Source organism: Manis javanica, chromosome 6 (genome assembly GCF_040802235.1).
Source record: "Manis javanica isolate MJ-LG chromosome 6, MJ_LKY, whole genome shotgun sequence".
In the NCBI taxonomy this organism is placed as follows: Eukaryota; Metazoa; Chordata; class Mammalia; order Pholidota; family Manidae; genus Manis; species Manis javanica.
Genome location: NC_133161.1, coordinates 75,448,272 through 75,470,231, shown reverse-complemented (window position 1 = coordinate 75,470,231; position 21,960 = coordinate 75,448,272). Strand labels below are relative to the sequence as shown.

Below are 21,960 nucleotides of genomic sequence, written 5' to 3'. Positions count from 1 at the left end.
CATTGCATTAAGTATATCATGCCATTCTCTTCTGGCCTGTAGGGTTTCTGTTGAGAAGTCTGATGATAGCCTGATGGGTTTTCCTTTGTAGGTGACCTTTTTTTTCTCTCTGGCTGCCTTTAATACTTTGTCCTTATCTTTGATCTTTGCCATTTTAATTATTATGTGTCTTGGTGTTGCCCTCCTTGGATCCCTTGTCATGGGAGTTCTGTGTACCTCTGTGGTCTGAGAGTCCATTTCCTCCCCTAGTTTGGGGAAGTTTTTAGCAATTATTTCTTCAAAGACACTTTCTATCCCTTTTTCTCTCTCTTCTTCTTCTGGTACCCCTATAATGCGGATATTGTTCCATTTTGATTGGTCACACAGTTCTCTTAAAATTCTTTCATTCCTGGAGATTCTTTTATCTCTCTCTGCATCAGCTTCTCTGTGTTCCCGTTCTGTTTTCTAGTCCATTAATGGTCTCTTGCATCTCGTCCGTTCTGTTTTGAAGTCCTTCCAGAGCTTGTTTTATTTCTGTATTCTCCCTCCTTAGTTCTTGCATATTTCTCTGCAAGTCCATCAGCATGGTTATGACTTTTGTTTTGAATTCTTTTTCAGGAAGACTGGTTAAATCTATCTCCCCGGGTTCCATTTCAGGGGAAGATGTAGCAGATGTCGAAGGGATCTGGGTTAGTCTTGTCTGGTTCAAATTTTTTTGCCTTTTCATGTTGATAGGTGCAGTGATGAGCTATTGGCTTTCTGTCAGCTCGGAGAGCTAAGGCTTTCCACTTGCTTCTGGCCTCTTTACTGGGACAACTGTGACCACTAGTGGCTTGTGTTGGGCAATTGCGTGTAGACTGGGTCTCTATGTCTTGCCCAGCCAGCATGGAGGAAGCTCCCTTGCTGTGGGCATGGCCAGCCTCAGGCTGCTGCTGTGCTATGGTGGGGTTCTGGAGGGGTAACGGACGGGGGGCTGTTTGGCTGTTTACCTCTGTGAGGGGTCTCAGAGCTGTTGCCCATGGGGTTAGTGCACCTGGAGTTCCCTGGAATTTCCAGCTGCTGGACTGTGATCCAGAATGCTTCTGTCCCGCTGTGGCATCCCTGTCCCTTTAAGACTCTCAAAAAGCACTCGCTTTTCTTTGTCACAGCAGCGTCGGCTTTGGGACCCACTCAAAGATCTTGCTGCCCTGTTTCCCTAGTTTCCAGCACCCCCCACATGCACTCTGTTTCTACGCTCTGGTGCAGATGGCTGGGGCTGGGTGATTAGCAGTCCTGGGCTCCCTGTCCCTCCCCGCTCCAACTCCTCTCCTCCCGCTGGGAGCTGGGGTGAGGGGCGCTTGGGTCCCACCGGGCTGGGGCTTGTATCTTATCCCTTTCACCAGGCGCTGGGTTCTCGCAGGTGTGGATGTGGTCTAGCTGTTGTCCTGTGTCGTCTGGTCTCTCTTTTAGGATTAGTTGTATTTGTTGTATTTTCAAAAATATATATGTTTTTGGGAGGAGATTCCCACTGTCATACTCACACCGCCATCTTGGCTCCACCTCTCTCAAAATTCACACTTTTGAAGTATATAACACAATGTTTAATATTTTTTTAAATAAAACTTATAGGCACTCTCAATTCTGTTTTCCCCTTTCTGTTCTGGCTCTTCACTTTTTGTCATTCCTTTGTTTTTGGTCCCATTGTAAACTAGCGGTGGTCCTCAGTTCCGTTGTGCCATTTCTTGTTTAGACAGCTTGGCCCAGTGTTAGACAGAGTTCAGCTCAATGGAAGAACTTCCGTTTCCTTGCAGTGGATTCCATGTTTAATAAATATTTTAACACTTAATCAATCAGCCATGTGTTCCTGAATTTCTAACAGTTTTCAACAAACAGTCTTTCCAAAATCTGTTATTCCCAAATTAATTGTGGTATTTCTTTTTCCTCAAGAAATAATTAGGTTAGAAGAAGTCCGTATGCTTTTATTTTAGCATCATATGCTCACTGCAGAAAGTGTTCAGAAGAGCAGAGCTCCACGTGCAGATACTATTATTGCTGTTCTGGTTGGGGGTTAGTGGGGGGATGTGGTGTGGGGAGTCCTCATGCAGCATCCCATTTCCATGGGGCCATAGGGTCAGCTTTAGTCTTCACTTTTCACTTGATGAGAAAAACAGCTACACTTGTCTCTGTACCTTCTTGCCCTTGTGCAGCTGGGTATTTTAGTTATGTCTGAGCTATTAATCAAGCCTTTTTATAGCTCCTGTTCTCTGCAGCGTGTTTTCACTAGAACCAGAAATTCTCTATTTCTCTTTTCGTCATCCTATCTTTGAATAATGAAGGAACAGGGAAGATTGCAAATATTTAATAGACTTTGATTCTTGTTCCTTTTCTCATGAAGTTTAAACTTGCCTGCTTTGTAATTAAAATTTTTCCATTGGTTTTTTTATTTTTCAAATTACAGCTCAATAACTATTTGGGTGACGCTGTCATAGTGTGTGTTTGTGTGTGAGAAATAGAATTATTAATTGTGATTTGATTTCTGGGCTGACATCTTTTTAGTTAACTCCACAAATATTTACTGAGGGCCTAATATGTAGCAGGCACTGTTCTGGGCCCTTGGGCCATGAGTGAATTTTTGAAAAAAACAATGAATTTCTTTCTTTATGGGGCTTATGTTCTAGCCGATAGATAAAAACATAAAAAATGATAAATGATATGCTATATTAGAAGGTGGTAAATACTAGGAAAAGAAAAGAAAAAAAAGTGTGGCAAATAGGGATTGAGAATGCATGGGGGTATAGGGAGCATAGGTTGTAACCTTTAATTGGGTGTTCCATTAGGTCTCACGGAGAAGGGAAAATTCTGGAAGGAAGTGGGAATCCTCCAAGCATATGTGAAAGAAAGCATTCCAGGATGAGGGAATAACCAGTACAATGACCTTAAGTCTGGAGTGTGTCCACTGAGTGTGAGTAACAAGACTACTTCTCCAAAGAGCATCTGTGATGGAAGGTCTCACTGAGAACTGTACTGGGGGGAAAATTTAGACTTGTCCACACCTCTGGCTGTATTTCAGTGTCATTCTGTGTTCTCAGAGGATTGCATTATCCCACCAAAAAGGGCCATGTATATTTTCACTATAGTAGCTGAGTGTAGCCCATCCCCCACCTCCTCCCATAATTTAGTGCATTTGAATTCTTCCTTGCCAGGCAGTGTTACTTCTTTGCCCTTAAATGTACTCTCTTTTATGTTTCATACATACATGGCTCTTTTTGCAGGATATCTTATCATGTGTGGTTGGTAGATATTTTTAGTGCCAGCCTGCCATAAGCTTACAAAGTAGCAAATAGTTTCTACTGTGCCTAAGTGATGAGAGGCATACTTCCAAGTCATCTTTGAACATATCCTGTTTCACAAATGGAGGAAATAGATCTAAATTGCATTAAGAGAGTTTTGTTAGCTATTTAAGAGGGAAAATGAGATGATTCAGCATTGGAACAGATAGGAGCTGAGGAACTGTCTCAAGTATTTGTAAAATAGGCTCAGCAATCATTTTTTCAAAGTAGTTTTGAGTAGGTGTTTGTTTCCTCACAGGTGGGAAATGACCACATATGTCACTGAGGTTCCCTAAAGCCAAAGTCCCCTCTTTCTCCCTACTTCTCCATCAATTCATGTAGCCAAATAAGGACCAAACTCACTAACAAAAGTTAGTTGAATAAAATGAACACAGGAATACAGGTCAGAAGTTTTTAAGGAGAATCAGTGGGCTGTATATGCTGCAAAGGGTGATACTTTATATGGCAATGATATGTGCTTATATTTACTAACTAGTAGAGAACTAACAAAGATAACAGTTTCCTGATTTGCTTTACAACCCAAAGTAAGCACAGACTTTGTGCTTAGTGAGGTGCCAAATGTTGGAAATTGGCACTTGTACGGAATTGACAGTGGATGATAGTGAATCTTTAGGGCATGGACCTCAAAGAGAGAGGGACAGAGGAGCTATTCTGGAAGTGACAAGAAGCAAGAACAATTCTGACTTCTGAATGTAACAGAAAATTCTGTTCATACATGCTCAGACTTATGCTGCTCATGTGTTAACAATAAAATAGCACTGATGGAGCTAGACTGTTGTACTCCATCTAGACTAAGTATCCTGCCATGTAGTCAGTCATCCTAGCAATCCTCAGAGGTTGGCACTATTGTTCCCGTCTATTAACTAGAGAGACTGACTTGCCCAAGGTCACCCAATGTGGGAAGGGCTGGGAGTAGGGTTTGAAACAGGAAAACTGGCTGTAGAATTTGGAGTCTCAGCCACAACCCTCAGCAGCATTTCCTAAGGAACAGTCAACAGTTTCAAAACAAGGAAGACTTCTTGGACAAACCAGTTTAGTACAGGATTATACTACTGCCCTGTGGAGTAGCAACATGTCTTTCCAGACAATAAAACTCTGTGGGCAAAGCCTGTCCTCCTCAGAGGCTTGCATGGTCCTCACGGAGTTCTGTGCACACAGTGAGGATTCAGGATGTGGTGCTGGCAATGGAGATGGTAAAGCATGTGGGGAAGGCCAGAGAAGAACAAGCAAGACAGCTCAGTGGCAGTTTCCTGAGGATGCTCATCTGGGGAACATTTTATTCAGTAGTCCTTCCACAAGGCAGCTTCCCAGAAAAATCAGTGGGGGTAGTTCAGATGAACTTCTCAGAAGTGGATAAATCCTCCTACGGTATCATTTAATAAATTGAGAAGTGAACTCTGTGTTACATCAAAGTATTCATTTGCTTCAGAGCAACAACACGTGAAAAGCTTGCATAAAATGGACAGAAAGAATGACTCTGCCTAGCCTTTTTCCTTTGTAAAAGAATAAGAATGTCTTGTAGGAATCCTTTCTTTAGCTCAGCATGTCGATAGCATGCTGGCCTCATTAAACTAATTTGCCCCCAGTAGAGGCAACAATTAGAGTTTGGTTTGTTCATCTTTACATCAAAACACATCTGCAGCACAGAGACGTGGGTCATGTATGGAGCATCAAAGACAGTCCTTCTGCATGTGTGCCCTTTTGTTAAGGCTGCAAGTTCAAGCAGGGGTGAGTGAATGGCTCTAATCTTGCTAGCGGCTCCCAAGCACCACCGTCCTGCCCTAATGAGGCCATGGTTTCTCGTAAATCTGTTTGTTCATGTTTCTTGTTTCTGATGCTGAAGGGGTCAAGTTCCTTCAGCCTTTGACATGAAATGGTCTCTATCAAGAGCTGACTTAATGCCAGTGAAGAAAAGGAGTGGTGAGACTAAGTATTTAATTTTTTTATATTCAGACACAAATTCAGAAATAATTGGAAATCTCCAAAGTTATATTGTGGCTTTTTTCTGGTATGAAGATATATTTTGGGGGTAAGGGGTAGTCTACATTTGAATATGATTTTATACCATTTGATACTGTTAGCTTGTCCTAGGTCAGAAGGCCTTGCAGTGATGATCTGTGTTCTGTCTCCCTCTTCAAGGGCAACATAGTTATTCCTTCTACTCCGGCTTTTCAGAGTGGGACCCAGCAGCATCACAGAGTTGTAGTTATTTTCCAGGTTCCGTTTGGCCACACACTGCCCCGGCCTTCATGCAGACCCTGTGCACACAGACATGCACAAGCAAGCACTACTGGAGGTACAGTGGATGATGTCACTTGATTTGTTGAGTTTTTCTTGCTCTCCTAATAACAGTCTCTCTTAGAATTCCTACTTTCATAATGGCATTTCATTATTCTAGGTACAGTGTTAGTGCAAAGGATTAGGTGACAAGGTTGATCTTCTTATTGAATGGCTAATAGTGACTAGCTCCAATAAAAAACAGAAGTGTAAGTACAAGTAATTTCTAGAGTTTCTTTCATTACCTTTATCCAAAAGAATAATTTCATTATTTTGCTACCCCTTAGATTTTTCCTAGTAACATGTTTGAAAAACTGTATTTGTTTAATTTCTTTAGGATCAGATGCTTTTGAAGTTAGTATCCCAGAAAGATGATAGATCAGATCCATGTAAAGCAGCACACATAACAAAGATTTTCTTACTGAGTATTTGTGTTTTATCTCAAACATGCATCGTTTGAGGGACAGATGCTTTCAATTTTCTTGTAGGTCAAGGAGTTAACTTTTGAAGCAGCTCAGAGACACCAGCTGGTGGTATGTGGAAACCCATCAGTTTAAGAATTTTGGAGACAGATTTATGTCATACTAAATCTCTGTAACCGATTCTTGTTATGTTCCAACCTATGTGTGTATTCAAAGAGCCTGCAGCTTGGAGACACAGTTTCCTCCAGCATGGCTGTGATCTGCGCCCTCTCTCCCCCTCCCACCCCCTGCCATATTTCCATTTCTTGCTTTTCTCTGTAACTGTGCTCATTAAGATAACTAGTATGTTCTGCATACCAATCCTCATTCTAGCTACTTGGGAAACAAACAAAAACACGAAATATTTTGCCGGGGTTTTTGGCTCCAGAATTCTCTCATTTGATGTCCCAATAAAGAAAGCCCTTGCTGGGTGACTGTCATGTTACAGATGAAAAGAGCATCTTTTGAGTGTCTTTGACATTAGAGATTTACTACTCTTTTCCTCTTCTTTTAAGCAGGAGCTTCATTCTTGTAATATTTTACTCAGATTATTTCTTGACTATGTTCTTGGAAAACTTTTGGATAGTTGAGATGTGTTAGTAAAGAAGGAATCTGGTCCTTTTAAGGTTTACTATATGCATATATACCATATGTATATGTATGTTTCTGCTTATGCATAGATCTATGCATATGTGTATGTGTGAGCAGAAAGTCCTCTGGGATTATGCAGTTTTAGTCTAGTTCTGGGATAGAAAAGCCTAGACCCATGTGAATTTGTTTCCCAAAGGATATGCTATGGAGTTACTGTATGCCAGGTATTCATGGGATTTTGTTCAGTGATATTTCTGGTTTTCTTTCTCCAAATACTTGGACCTTTGAAGCTGGCCCTTTTGTGGAAGTGAGCTGTGATTCTCACTGGCCTCTAATCTCTATAAGGCAGATGAAATTAAGTGAGCAAGCCAACAGAAATCCATTGACGTACCAGCACTGGGTGAAGTGAATCTTGATGTGAAGAACTCACCATTCTTAATTTTATTCTTTGGACTTGGCCTATTTCTGATGTTCCCTCCGGGAGAGATTGTGACCCAGCCTGGCAGAGACAACCTTTATTGCCAGCCTTGCTTTTAAAATTACTGATCGGGAGCCGAACTGATGAGTTATGCATTTGATAATGTAGTAGCTTAACCACTCACCCTTTTTCCCTCCTCTGCTCTTTTTAGTTGTCTTTTATTTAGCTTGCAGTAAATTATTCTTTGCAACTAGCTTTTGTATACTCCTTTACCATAAAGAAAAATTTTAGTGTTTTCATTACAGCATTCTGTAATTAATACTATTTCAATTTCACATGTGAAGGAAAAAACAAAATGAAGCCTAGCAAGTCTCAGTGACTCCACTCTGAAACAAGTACGACGTCAGAGTGGGGCCGGGAGGACCTGTGAGCTTTCTCCCAAGCCTTTCTTGTATTAAGGAAGAGTATCAGTTTCCCAGGGCTGATGCATCTGAGGGATTTTGTCTGCTGATTTTGTTGCATCCAAATATTGGGATGCCTTGTTCTCAGATTTAATTACAGCTCAATATGACCACATATTGTATTGTTCTCAGGCTACTAAAGATCTTAGAGGTATGCTTTGACTTTCAGGATTATGCGAATAAGCATTTTCTTGTTCAGGCCTTAAATGCAGACCTAGTAATGGACAGTTAATGGCCAAGATGATGGAGAGACTGATTTATCAGGAGATAGCTGGAGCATAAATAGATAATGAGGCTGCCCCACTTCCTGAATGGAACTGAGAAAATGGAAGCTGGTGCCAGTGCCCGCACAGTGTCTCTGCCTCCCGCTGGTTGGAGCCAGGGCCACTGGAGAGAGGACCCTGGGCCACCAGGGAGTCACAGAATATAGTCACAGAATCACTGCCACCAGAACTGGAAATTCAGCAAGGCAAATTCAGGGAATGCTCTCAAGAACTCATCTAAGGAAAGGCATTTTTTTTTGTGGTATATATGGCTTCACATAGGGGCTCCTGGGTGCTGAGACTTGCGTGACATAATCTTTATCCTTGGGTAATACATCCCCAGACAATGCATGTTCACATCAGTTGAACATGTTTACATCAATTATAAAAACTTTCATGTCAAATAAAGTCAATAGCAAGAGTTAGCATTTGAATTAGTGAGCAAGTTCAACTAGAGGAGAATGCCATGGGAATTGGCTACATGTTAAACTCACATGCGTAGTTTGTCACAAAGTTCTGCTTCACAAAATTAGTCCCATATCTTCACTACCTAAACAAGGGAAAACTCTTACTGATGTGGCCACAGCAAATTCCAGAACGAAGAATCATAATGTTGTTAGATATGTCTCTTGGGGCTCTTTTGTCAAAAGTTCACACAGGCAGTGTACTAGTTAGTGTGAGGTTATGGTGATTTTTCATTTGGCCCTTTCTGATGTAGAAAAAGAAAAATAATCTATAGAAGTGATTATTGATATTTAGTTTTTTATTGAACTCAAGGTATTAGATGCCAGGAATTACACTTGTTTTTTTAAAACCAAGTTGAAGCAATCAATCAAAAAGAAGTATTTAGGATGCAGAATAGCTAAAGATTCTGTGACATGCATCAAGACGTCTTTTAATAATGTTAATTACTTTCACAGTTATTGTGGTGCACAATGCCATTTGACTGGTAATACTCCCACCCATTGCTCTTCATTGATTCCTTATTCAAGTTGGGCTTAATTTAAAACCCAAACCACTTGTCTTTCTCCTTGTGCCAAAGTTCTGATTCTACCATGAAAATTTTAGTGTCAGCTATGCTTTAAAACGTGGTTGTGAATAAGGCAGTCTTGAAAAGTTTTTGTTTGCTCTTTGGATATGTAGGTTGCCTCTGGTTCATCAGTTCCAGGAGATGTGAGGAGAAAAAGACAGGCTGACAAGAAGCAAAATCCATAAGGAGCATGGATGTTACCTTTACTTTACATTTAAATTTCAGGTATTGCCCATGAATAATCAATAGGCCTCAATCTGGGGATTGTCTCAGGTTCTTCTGGTCCTCCAGTTCTATAGTTCATTACTGAAATTTGAAATTAAAATTATCCTCATGTAATTATATTTATTTATTACATTTTCTTGCCATCTGGATAGTTATTTTATGTTTTTGTATTTTTTTCCCTCAGTCTTTCATTTCACAGCTTTTATAAACATCAGCCTCACTGTTTGTCTCAATCCTTACAGCACCACACACACACACACACACACAAATGCTTTACCATACCTAGGCAATTTTTTTCCCTTAATAAATGGATTTCCATCTGTATTTTAAACCACAATTCTTAATTTCTAAGGTCTTTATCAAATTGGTCTTTAGAACATGTTCTCTGTGTTAGATGTGGTAATGTTACTGACTTTTCCTGATGAAAGCAGAGTTCTAAACATTGTTTCTCATGTGCTCTAAAAATGCTATTTGGAGTGTTTTCATGACTCTAAAAATGCTCCTATTGTAATAGTTCCTGATCAGAACCCAGTGACCCTGCAAGCACTTCTGAGGTGCAGAATGACAGCAAGGAGGAAGTATAATGGAAAAGGCCTGCCAGGAGGTGAAACACCTGCTCTGCTACCAAGTAGCGGGACTTTGGAAATGACATTGGCCCACACTGGCCTCAGTTTCCTTATTTGTAAACTAAGGATGCTGTATTATATGAGCTCTGGAACTTCTCTCAATAATATATGATACTAAGGTGTTTGGTGAATAGTTTTTAAAATCACAAATCATTCTTCAAAGAATTCATTTCTGCAAAATTATGTTGTTCAGATATCTCTAGGAGCCATTACTACCCTTTAATCTTCAAATTAAAGTTAATTAAATATTAGAATTTTTCTTTAAATACATGTTAGGCAGCCCTCACACCCCCATCCCCCAAAAAGGAAAATCCTGATATTATACTGTTCTCTCTCTCAAAGCCTTCCTTTTCCTGTGAACTAAAAAGGCAAGGTCTAAGATTAGCTTTCTGAGAGCCATCCAGGCTTACTTCCAATGGGGTTGAATAATAAGCTGGATTGTTAAAACAGCATGCATTCAGTGTAATCCTACTTAACTTACTGTTTCTGCAAGATAACCTAAGGAAGTAACGTGTTTCTTCTCTTTGGTCTACTTGGTAAGTCAAAGTTCTGGAGAAGGCAGGTCCCTGTGTGGCAGAGGAGCGCACAGAATGCGAGGAAACCATGCTGATCATTACCTTAGTGATGGCTTCTGCAGGATCAGTTCGGGCCTGGAAGCTCTGTGTTTGGAATTTAATCTTGTACCTTTATGAGTGTCAGTCCTACTGCCGTGAGTGCCTCACTTTGAACTGAGCCATGGAGGAAGGTGATACTGAACACTGGTGAAATCAACTTTCTATTGGTGCTGCTTTTCTGAGTATTCAGGGACATTGCCAGTAAAGCTGTATTAGCTTCCCATCACTGCTGTAACACATTGCTGCAAACTTAATGTCATAAAACAACAAAAATTAATTTTCCTGCAGTTCTGGGCATCAGAAGCCTGAAATGGGCCTTACAAGGCTAAAATGAAGGTGTCGGCGGTGCTATACTCCCTCTGGAAGCTTCAGGGGAGAACTCTTCCTTGCTTTTTCCAGTTTCTAGAGGCTTCCAGCACTCCTTGGCATGTGCCTTTTTCCTCACCTCATTCTAATCTCTGTTTCCATTACCTCATCTCCTCCTCTGACTCTGACCCTTGTGAAGACTCTCATTTTATAAGGATCCTTGTGATTACATTGAGCCCACCTGGGTAATCCAGGATAATCTCCTCATCCCAAGGTCCTTAACTTCATCACATCTGCAAAGTTCCTTTTGCCACGTGAGTTAACATGTTCATAGTTTCTTGGGATTAGAGTGTAGGCATCTTTTGGGGCCATTATTCTGTCTAATACAGATCCCTTCTAGGCATTCAGTTCATCACCCAAATGTCACCTTCTGGGAGAAGGTTCCAGAACCACCTAGAATCCCATCTCCCCCAGTCTCCTGTTTATTTTACCCTGATTTATTAAATCTGAGAATAGTGTGTTCATTTTCTAAATTTCTTTTTACTTAATTGTTCATTTTCTGTCATTTTATTTAATTACCATGTTCTGTCCTTCCACTAGAAGGTAAACTCTACTAGATCAGAAACCTGGTCAGTCTTCTTCACCACTTTGTCCACCAAATCAAAAGTTTCCAGCAGTAGGCAGACTCTCAGAAAATGTTTGTTGAATAATTCCATCTGCATAGAGTCTAAGGAAGCCTGCCTTCCAATAAAACAATATTAATATACTCCTGTTCTTATTACCATTAATAATGCAAACTTTCTTTTACTCAACTACAGTTAAACATGGTTGCAGTAGACTTTCTTTTGAATTTAAATAATGGGTTTCTCCTTGGGACATGGATGATCGATAAAATAAAATACCAGATATAAACTGAAGCTGCAGGAAGAAAATATATAAGAATTAGACAGAATTAGTAGAAGCAGTAAACATCTTGATTCAAGCTGAACGCTGATACTATGATGAATAACATGTGGCCTGAGCCCAGAGAGACGGAGGAGAGAGAGGTTCACGTACCTGAGACATTGATTCTGGTAAGAGGAGCTTGCGTCAGGCTGCTCCAAAACATGGTTGTTGGCACTTCGGGAAACTCAGAGAGCTTTTACACAATAAAAGCACATTATCCATTGATACAGCATTAAGAACAACCCTGATGGAAGGAGTACATTTCCATAAGCAGATTTATAGCTGTTCACTTGTCTTGTGCAGCCAGGTGATGGAGAAAACAAACCCTCAAATGAGTCATTCGGTCAGGAAATACTTCTGAGTATTTAACCACTGAGGCTGGTCAGGACTGAGGCCCTAATATCAAACTTGAGGTGTTGGGAGGACTTAGTGGAAGAGCAGTGTTTGGGCTGAATCGTGGCCCCTCCTGAATTCCTGTGTTGAAGCCCTAGCCCCTAATGAGACTGCGTTTGGAGATGGGGCCTTTAAAGAGATAGCCAAGGTCTAATGAAGTCATGTAACGTGGGCCCTAATCCACTATGACTGATGTCCTTACAAAGAGAGAGTGATGCCATGGGGCAGATGTGTAGTGAAAGCGCCATGTGAGGACACAGCAGGCAGCCAGGGGGAGAGGCCTTAGGAGAAACCCAATCTGCCAGCATCCCAATCGTGGACTCCAGCCTCCAGCGCTGGGGGAAGTAAAATTCTGTTGCTGAAGCCCCCTTGTCTGAAGTACTTTGTTATGGCAGCCCTAGCCGACTAATACAAGGAAGAACTTGATCTCAGCCTTGAAGGATGGATAAAGCCATTCCTGGGAATGACCTGCTTCAGAAAAGCACTCAGCAGAAGTGAGGAATGAAAGTCACAGAGTTGGAATGCTCACAGCTTGTTGAATTAAAGAGCAGACAAGAGAACTGGGTGTGAGCAGGGTTTGGACGGGTCATCAGGGATTGTGTGCCATTATGTCTGGGCTGGGGGAGTGTTGGGGGAGAGGTGCTATCCAGGGAGAGAGAAAGTGTGTATTTGATGCAGGAGAAAATCTGGGGCTTACATTTGGGGTTTAGATAAGGAGTCGATTTTAGAAAGATCAGGGAGGAGGCTATGATCTGTGGCTAATACAGAAATGAAGAGTGAGGTGTGGCTCCAAATACTATCACAAAAAGAGAAGAGAAGCCTGAGTTTGGTGATAGCCTCGATGTTGATTGGGGAGAGCAAGGTGTTCAGTTTGAAGGGTTCATGAAATTTTTGAGGCTGAAAAGAACCAACTAGTATTAATTCCTTGGGGTTTTGTGAGGATTGGAGTGTGTGAGCTGCTGATCTGTGGCTTTCTCCGACTGCCACTTCTTTCATATACTTTAATACAGAAGTTCTATCCTTTTCTTCCAGAAACCTTTATTATGATGAATTAAGCTCTTCCCTTTCGCCTAATACTGTAAACTCGGTATGTGTGAAAATCCCAGGGATGACTGAGGAGCCGTGTGTGCCCCGCAGAATTCTAGGATGGTCCCTCCTCAGACGTGCTGGTTCTCACGGAGCAGCACCACATCTGCCTCACATGGGATGTAAACAATGTCACCCAGATGGTTTTGATATCTAAAATAGTGTTTGTTCTTGTCACTGTAGGAATCATACGTGTTTATTTTAGAAAGTGTGGGTACTATAAAAATAATAACAAAAAAATGAATAATTCATAGTTCTACTTCTTAGATATAGCTACTGTTAATATTGGGAAAGTCAAATGGAATAAATCATTTTGCATCCATCTTTCTTTTCAGTTAATGCACATAATTATCCAATATGTTAGTATTAATGTTAGTGGTAACACTCTATTTCTTTAGTTTAGAGTCCCTTCTGCTTTTCTCTAGGAGTTCATAGAATGGCATCAGAAATAGTGAATTTTTTTTAAGAAAATTTTGATAGGTGATATTTGGAGTAAATAGGAAGAGGTTGTTTTGTTCCTAGGAATAGGTAGAAACCTTTATGTAATGACATGGTAAATTAGAACTGATGTTATTTTTAAAGTATGTATTTGAGATAGGATGAAAAGTGTCTTTTTTTTCTTTTAGAAGTTTAGATATCTTCCTTGTAAATAGATCATATTCACCATATTATTTTTCTTGTTTATTGAAATTGTTTTTTTTCTATTTCCTTTTAATGTACAAAGCTTAATTTTAAGTGAGCCAGACACTTAATATAGAATAAAAAAATGAATGAAAGTGCTGTCTTCTTGGAAATGAAATGTTTAGCCACTTGAAGTAAACCAGAAAGGCAGCACCCTCCCTGATTAGGTGATAACTTTACTTCAGATTTGTGAATATTTGGCTTCAAAGAAGGTGCCAACTACTATTTTCACTTAATTTCCATGTTGGATTGGTTTCCTAATTTATGATATTATAAACCTTTTTGAGTGATCATAATGCTTGTTGTTTGATCGCTATGGCTGAATGATAAATATTCTTTATCTTTTTGATATTGCAGTTGACTCACGTTGACCAGGCAAGCTTCCAGGTTGATGCCTTTGGAACATCATTTATCCTTGATGTCATGCTAAACCAGTGAGTCTTTGTTGAGCTGCGCTCAGTTTTGTCAGATAAACATTGAAATCCACTTTCTTATCCTTCTATAAGGTTTTGTTTTCTTACTGTATTTTATTTTTACTTCATCCCTATATCCGTTAAATACTACATTTAAAACTGTTCTATCTATTGACTGTCAGTTATAAAGTCTGGCAAATAACAGTAAATGGATATCAATTTGAAACCAAACAGCTGTAACAAAATTTCAGAATGTGAAGTGCAGGGCAAGACTTCCTCCAATACTTTGCGTAAGAATATATGTGGCCTAAGTCCCTGTGAATGATAATCAATTGTGAAAATAATACTTTGGGTATCAAAATATCTTCCTTAAGAACAGCAGAAAAGAGAAAGTTACCTTTTTTGCTCAGTCATTCAGAGGACTGGCTTCATGACATGTGATTCCTAACAATGCCATTATATACTTTTATTTGGAAGTCAGTTTCTGTGAGATTTACAGTACTGGGATTATTCTGTAAGTACAGTATCATTTTGAAAACGGTCATTTGTCTACTTAGAATTTTAGGTTTGGAATAATAGAACTTTAGGTTTGGAAGTGGCTTTTGATAAATCACCAGATTTCATCTTTTTCCTTTGGGAAAGTCTAATCAGTCTTATAGGACATTTAATTGTTTACTTTTTAAAAAAAGCATTTGTATTCCACTTTTTATCATGGGCAAGTGGGAAGACCTGAGGGCTCTGCCAGCCCGTGTTTCTGAGCTGAACCGCCCTGTGCACAGGTTTGCTGTCATCCCACGCGGGACGGAAAGGGAGAGCCTACGCTGTCTACATTCCCAAACCAGCAAAATGGAAGGCTAAGTTACTTACAAAACAGTAGAAGAGTCAGGACTGAGAACGTGCCATCTGGATAGGTAACCACTAACCTCTTATGGCTGTGTAAGTTAATTTCAATAAAATTAAGAATTCTGCTTTTCAGTTGCATTAGCCATATTTCAAATGCTCAGTGGCCATGTGTGGCTAGTGGTTACTTTATTGGACAAGGCAAAACATTTCCATCATAACAGAAAGCTTGGTTGGACAGGGGTGGTTCAGAGATTTCTTTTCGGGAACCGGCACATAGGAAGTGTGATTGCTGAGCTGGGTTGCCAGTATTTAGGAGGAGAATCACTCCTTTTTCTGCTTAGAAATCAGTCCATGTTCAATGGATTAATTTAATAATTCACTTTGGTAGTAATTTTTACAGAATTTATTTATAAAGTTGTGAGTATAGTGTTTTTGTTGTGTTAAAGTTTACTCCATCTATTAATTTTTTAAGTTAAGCTGTCTTGTAGCAGTTCTCTATTTTCCCCACATTTTTGTAGTTCCCAAACAACTTAAATACTGAAGAGCATTGCATTCAGATGAAAATTGCTATTTGGGTGATCCAACACTGGAAGTTCCTTGTTCTTTGATCATGTGTATTTTAAAAATGTAACATAAATAATATATATACCATCCATTAAGATGCAGTTTAGTTCTTGTTTTTAAAATTAATGGCTTAGAACATAAATAATTAAATATTTCACCCCATACTAAATTTTTTTAACGTAATTTCATGGGGTAAGAATAAGATAGTGTTAATATGAACTGTCTTTTATATTCCTTCTTGATGTAAATACCCTAAAATTTACATGTTTAAATGATTCATTCCATTTTTTTCTGCAATTCTGATAGTATAACTTAAAAAAAAAATCTCACTGTAAGGAATGTGTGTCCCTTGGAAAAATAATGAAAAGTAGAAAAACAATCTCACATAATTCCACCACTTACAGATGGATTTCCCTATTTTAAGTTATAATCCTTCTGCCCTTGCTCCCTCATCCATCCCAGTACCTATTCTCCCCCACTTCGTTTAAATAATAATAGTAAACAGTGATGAACTCATATGAAATTGCCTTTTTGCAGGTCAACAAATTTGACACCAGCAGTCATATGGTCAATATTCTTTCTTTGAATTACTTACTCTGTTCATTGTCTTTTTCCTCCCACTAGAATGTAAGCTTCTTGAGGGCAGAGATTGTCTTTCCTTCACTGCTGTCTCATGAGCACAGACTAGGTGCTAAATTCCAGGCTGGGAAGTCATACTGACTTAACAACCGAAGGCTGGAATTTACCAGGAGACAGAGAGCTGCTGGGATGAGGGTAGAGGTTGTTGTGGAGGAGGAGTGAAGCAGCAAAGAAGAGAAAAAGGATAAGTGGGACTGGATTCTAGAAGCTGAGCATTTATATCCAGGTGTGATTGGAAAGTCGGTTTCTTAGGTTTCTGTGTAAATGGTGCTCTCCTATCCCTCCTTTAAGTCCTTGTTCTTGTGGATAACCTTACCTTGGTTTCTGGCCCCTGACATTTAGAACACCTTGATTTCAGAGAAGATATGTATTCATGTCCATTCTCCCCAAACCACATCACTTCCTTTGGAGAAATCTGAGCCCAGGAACATTTCGTTCCTGAAGGAGAAACACCTATGGCCATAGTCACCAGAGCGTGAAGCATTCATAGAATACAAGGAGTGAAGCAGAATCTCTCAAGATACTGATAAAAACCTCCACTGGGCATTTTTCTTCTCATTGCAGTGGAAATTTGAAATTACAAGAAGTACAAAGGATAAAATAATAGTATACATACAGATTTCTGAGCTGAGAAATATACAAAGTTTTCTTTTTCCCCCTTGGAATCTGAATTAAACAGTGGCAGATAGTGGCAGGTAGCTGATTTCTTTATGCTGATTTCTTTAGAGCCAGGAAGATTTGACACAAAGATATTTTTTTCATATTTTCATGGAGAATGTTTTTATTTCATAGTTTCAGTTTATATATTGCCTCGTTGTAGTGATGAAGGAGCAGGAAGGTGAAAAATTGAATATGCTCTTTAAAGCCTTATTTCTAATGAAGCAATTCTAGGGCTATAGAAGAGGTAGTTTTTTGTCTGTTTTGTTTTAAACTGGAGGCAAATTAAATAAGTCTCTGTGTATCTGGATTCCAGTTGCAGAATGGATCCAATAATTCATGTTTTTAGATTAAATGGAAGGAAAAGTATTATTACATAAGATTCCATCATCAGTAAAAGATTACCTACAGCAAAATTATACAAGAGATCAACGTTTGGGTTATAACTTCTGCAAGAGGCAGAAAATGAATATGGAGTGGTTAAAAACAAAAAGCACAGCCTCCTGTTTGTTAAGCTTTTGAATGGTAGAAATCAAATTTCATTTTCTTCATGGGGTCACACACTTGTGAAATTTCACTCTTTTGGACAGATGTATTAATAAAACTAAACATATGGCTTGGCCTGGTCAAGCTAGCCCTGAGGCCACACTGGACCTTTCCAGAGGTCAGGGGCTGGTATATACTTTATTGTGAAACATTCATCAGAAAGAAAAAGGCTCAATAAAGATATTTAACTATATTATTGGATCCATTCAAGCCAAGTCTTTTCCTGTAAATCTCTTTCCTGTTCTTCAAATGTACTTAATATGCCCAAAGCAATGTACAGTTATTGAAAAAATTTCCTTTCAATACTCTTTGACCCTTTAACAAAAGGTGACCTAACAAAAACAAACAACTTGTGCAGGAATGCTCACACACACACACACACACACACACACACACTCCATGCACAACACGCACCACAACCCCCCCAACACACGCACCACACACACACCAAACACACACACACACATCACACCACACACCACCCCCACCACACACACACAAAGAAACAAACACTCCATGTAGTTGTTTTAGCTTGTGAAACATAGTTAGGAAGACAGAACCCATATTGTGTTTTGGGAAGGAATTCTGTGGTATAGCTCAAATATCTTGGATGATCCTACTCTTAAATTTGACCATATTTTACAGATTATTTGTCTCTTACCCTCTTACTCCAGTAACAACAAAAATAGTTTCTTTCCCTTATGATCCATACATCAGTCTCTCTTTCTTTCTTATTCCACAGTAGGGCTAGAGGACAACCAGGGACTCAAATGTGACAGCTGTTAGCAGATGGGCTTGCCCATGCAGAATGGGAAGTGTTATAGAGATGATAGGATGGTGGGGAGGAGAAGCAGGAGCAAGGTCAGACATGAACAGCCGAATTCTGTTCAAATGGGCAAGTCCAGTCTTGTCTTCAGTCTTTCAGGGGAATCATTTGCAAATTAGTCATCTCTTGCATGCTTTCCACTGGGACTCTTGAATTTGCAAGGAAAGTAGGAATACAATGAGTAAAAGACAGTGTATGAGTTCAACTGGAATTAGAAATTAGGTCTGGAGGAATCTCATTTACTTAACTATGCTCTATTTACAGCGTAGTAATTAGAATGTTCATAGTACAGATAAAAATAAATGATGAGATAAGAATACAATTAAATAATGATGTTACATGATGATAATAACAATAGATCTTTTAAAACTCTTATTAATAAATCTGTAACTGAATATTTGCTGTTCAACTAAATTGGTTATGTTAAATATTTGTTTATATGTATATTTAATGCAAAATTATTGTGTAGAAGACAAATCTGTATTGAATAGTCCTTATCAATAAGGATCTTTATCTTCATTTTATACATATACAGACACAAAATATACAAATATAAACATGTATAATACATATATGCCTATGTACACACACATGTATAAATTTCTTAAGCCTTTAGTTAAGAGCTTAGAGTTCTAGACTGTGAGGACTCGGTAGAAACAAGGATATAAACACCCTGCTCTTAGGGACCCTGTATTCTAGCCAGAAAGACATATTAACAAATAAAGTAATTTCAGAAAGTGACAGCGCTATTAGTAGTAAGGGCCTGGAGTGGAGGTAAGGGTGCTGTTTGAGCAGTGGTTGTCAGGGGCAGGCCTGTCCGAGGAGATGACATTTGAACTGAAGGGGCCCGCAGGCAGAGAAGAGCATGTCAAGGCCCTGAGGCAGAAACAAGCCTAGCATGTTTGAGAGACAGGGAGATGGCTTAAGAAGCTAAAACAGGGTGAGCCAAGAAAATTATTGAATCAGGAAGGAAAGTTAGCAGGACCCAAATCACATGGGTCTCACAGGCCACAGGAAAGACTTTGGGCGATAGACCAAGCAGAGATTACTGATTTTCTTCACACCATATATATTGCATTAGTCACTTATTTCCCCACTGACTTACGATCCTTTATTCATCATATTTAGTGTGTATTTCAATGTCTTCTCAAAGTAATCTCTTCTAAAGATGTATTCATTAATTATTTGGCCTAGTACTACCATACTATTTATTGTAGTTTTATTAGTGTTTTTATACCAGCATGGAAAACTCTCCTGTGGTTAAATTTTTTTTGTAAAATCTTAGATATTTTGCCTTTTCTAATATGGCAATTTAGAATTATTTTTTTTTAAGTACCTTTTTGGAATTCTTATTGGGCAATCACTAAATCTGTATTTTAATCTGGGAAAAGTACACATTTTTACCATACTGAGTCTTTCCATTCCAATATCATTGTATATTTTTTAATTAAGAAAAATTAAACTAAAAAATTAAAAATGAATTTTTGAATTTAATTTTAATTTAACAATTTAATTTACTTTTTGAATTTAATTAAATTTTTAATTTAATCTTTCTTATGTCTCACAGTAAATTTAGTACTTTGGATTTTATAGGTCCTGCACATTTCATGTTAAACATTTTCATGGGAATTGTATTTTTTGTTGCTACTGTGGATATTTTTCCATTACATTTTATAATTTAGTCATTGATGTTAGGTAGGAAAGTTGATTTTGTTGTACCTTATTAACTTTCTTTTTTCTTTTATTTTTCCCTATTTTGGTATCATTAATCTACAATTACATGAAGAACATTATGTTTACTAGGCTTCCCCCATCACCAAGTCCCCCCAACATACCCCTTCACATCACTGTCCATCTGGGTAGTAAGATGCTGTAAAGTCACTACTTGTCTTCTCTGTGTTGCACAGCCCTCCCGGTGCCCCCCACGCACTATACATGCTAATCATAATACCCCGTTTCTTTTTCCCTGCCCTATCCCTCCCTTCCCACCCATCCTCCCCAGTCCCTTTCCCTTTGGTAACTGTTAGTCCATTCTTGGGTTCTGTGATTCTGCTGCGGTTTTGTCCCTTCAGTTTTCCTCTGTTCTTATACTCCACATATGAGTGAAATCATTTGGTACTTGTCTTTCTGTGCCTGGCATATTTCACTGAGCATAATACCCTCTAGCCCCATCTATGTTGTTGGAAATAGTAGGATTTGTTGTCTTCTTATGGCTGAAAAATATTCCATTGTGTATATGTACCACATCTTCTTTATCCATTCATCTACTGATGGGCACTTAGGTTGCTTCCATATCTTGGCTATTGTAAAGAGTGCTGCGATAAACATAGGGGTGCATCTGTCTTTTTCAAACTGGAGTGCTGCATTCTTAGGGTAAATTCCTAGAAGTGGAATTCCTGGGTCAAAATGGTATTTCTATTTTGAGCATTCTGAGGAACCTCCATACTTCTTTCCACAATGGTTGAACTAGTTTACATTCCCACCAGCAGTGTAGGAGGGTTCCCCTTTCTCCACACCCTCTCCAACACTTGTTGTTGTTTGTCTTTTCAATGATGGTGATTCTTACTGGTGTGAGGTGATATCTCCTTGTGGTTTTAATTTGCATTTCTCTGATGACTAGCGATGTGGAGCATCTTTTCATGTGCCTGTTGGCCATCTGAATTTCTTCTTTAGAGAACTGTCTACTCAGCTCCTCTGCCCATTTTTTAATTGGATTATTTGCTTTTTGTTTGTTGAGGTGTGTGAGCTCTTTATATATTTTGGATGTCAATCCTTTATCGGTTCTGTCATTTATGAATATGTTCTCCCATACTGTAGGATACCTTTTTGTTCTATTGATGGTGTCCTTTGCTGTACAGAAGCATTTTAGCTTGATATAGTCCCACTTGTTCATTTTTGCCTTTGTTTCCCTTTCCTGGGGAGATATGTTCATGAAGAAGTCGCTCATGTTTATGTCGAAGAAATTTTTTTTATTAGTTTTATTTTGGTATCATTAATCTACAATTACATGAAGGACATTATGTTTACTAGGCTCCCCCCTTCACCAAATCCCCCCCACATACCCATTCACAGTCACTGTCCATCAACATAGTATGATGCTATAAAATCACTACCTGACTTCTCTGTGTTGCACAGCCTGCCTGTGCCCCCCCCACACTGTACATGCTAATCGTAATGCCCCTTTCTTTTTTCCTGCCCTTATCCCTCCCTTCCCACCCATTCTCCCTGGTCCCTTTCCCTTTGGTAACTGTTAGTCCATTCTTGGGTCCTGTGCTTCTGCTGCTGTTTTGTTCCTTCAGTTTTCTTTTGTTTTATACTCCACATATGACTGAAATCATTTGGTACTTGCCTTTCTCTTTCTGGCTTATTTCACTGAGCATAATACCCTCTAGCTCTGTGCATGTTGTTGTGAATGGTAGGATCTGTTTTTTTCTTATAGCTGAGTAATATTCCATTGTGTATATGTACCACATCTTCTTTATCCATTCATCTACTGATGGACATTTAGGTTGCTTCCATATCTTGGCTATTGTAAATAGTGCTGCGATAAACATAGAGGCGCATCTGTCTTTTTCTAACTGGAGTGCTGCATTCTTGGGGTAAATTCCTAGAAGTGAAATTCCTGGGTCAAATAGTATTTCTATTTTGAGCATTTTGAGGAACCTCCATACTGCTTTCCACAATGGTTGAACTAATTTACATTCCCACCAGCAGTGTAGGAGGGTTCCCCTTTCTCCACAGCTTCGCCAACATTTGTTGTTGTTTGTGTTTTGGATGGTAGCCATCC

The 21,960-nt window shown here is 39.2% G+C and overlaps 1 protein-coding gene across 29 annotated transcripts in view; it reads left to right on the top strand.

Moving 5' to 3' along the window:
- ADAM22 (ADAM metallopeptidase domain 22) overlaps nt 1-21,960 on the top strand; it is a 238,654-nt gene that overhangs the window by 21,256 nt on the left and 195,438 nt on the right. For all 29 annotated transcript variants that reach the window (XM_036990656.2, XM_036990655.2, XM_036990657.2 and 26 more), the window contains exon 3: nt 14,043-14,119. In XM_036990656.2, the coding sequence (XP_036846551.2) occupies nt 14,043-14,119 (77 nt within the window). The remainder of the gene's footprint in view (nt 1-14,042; nt 14,120-21,960) is intronic.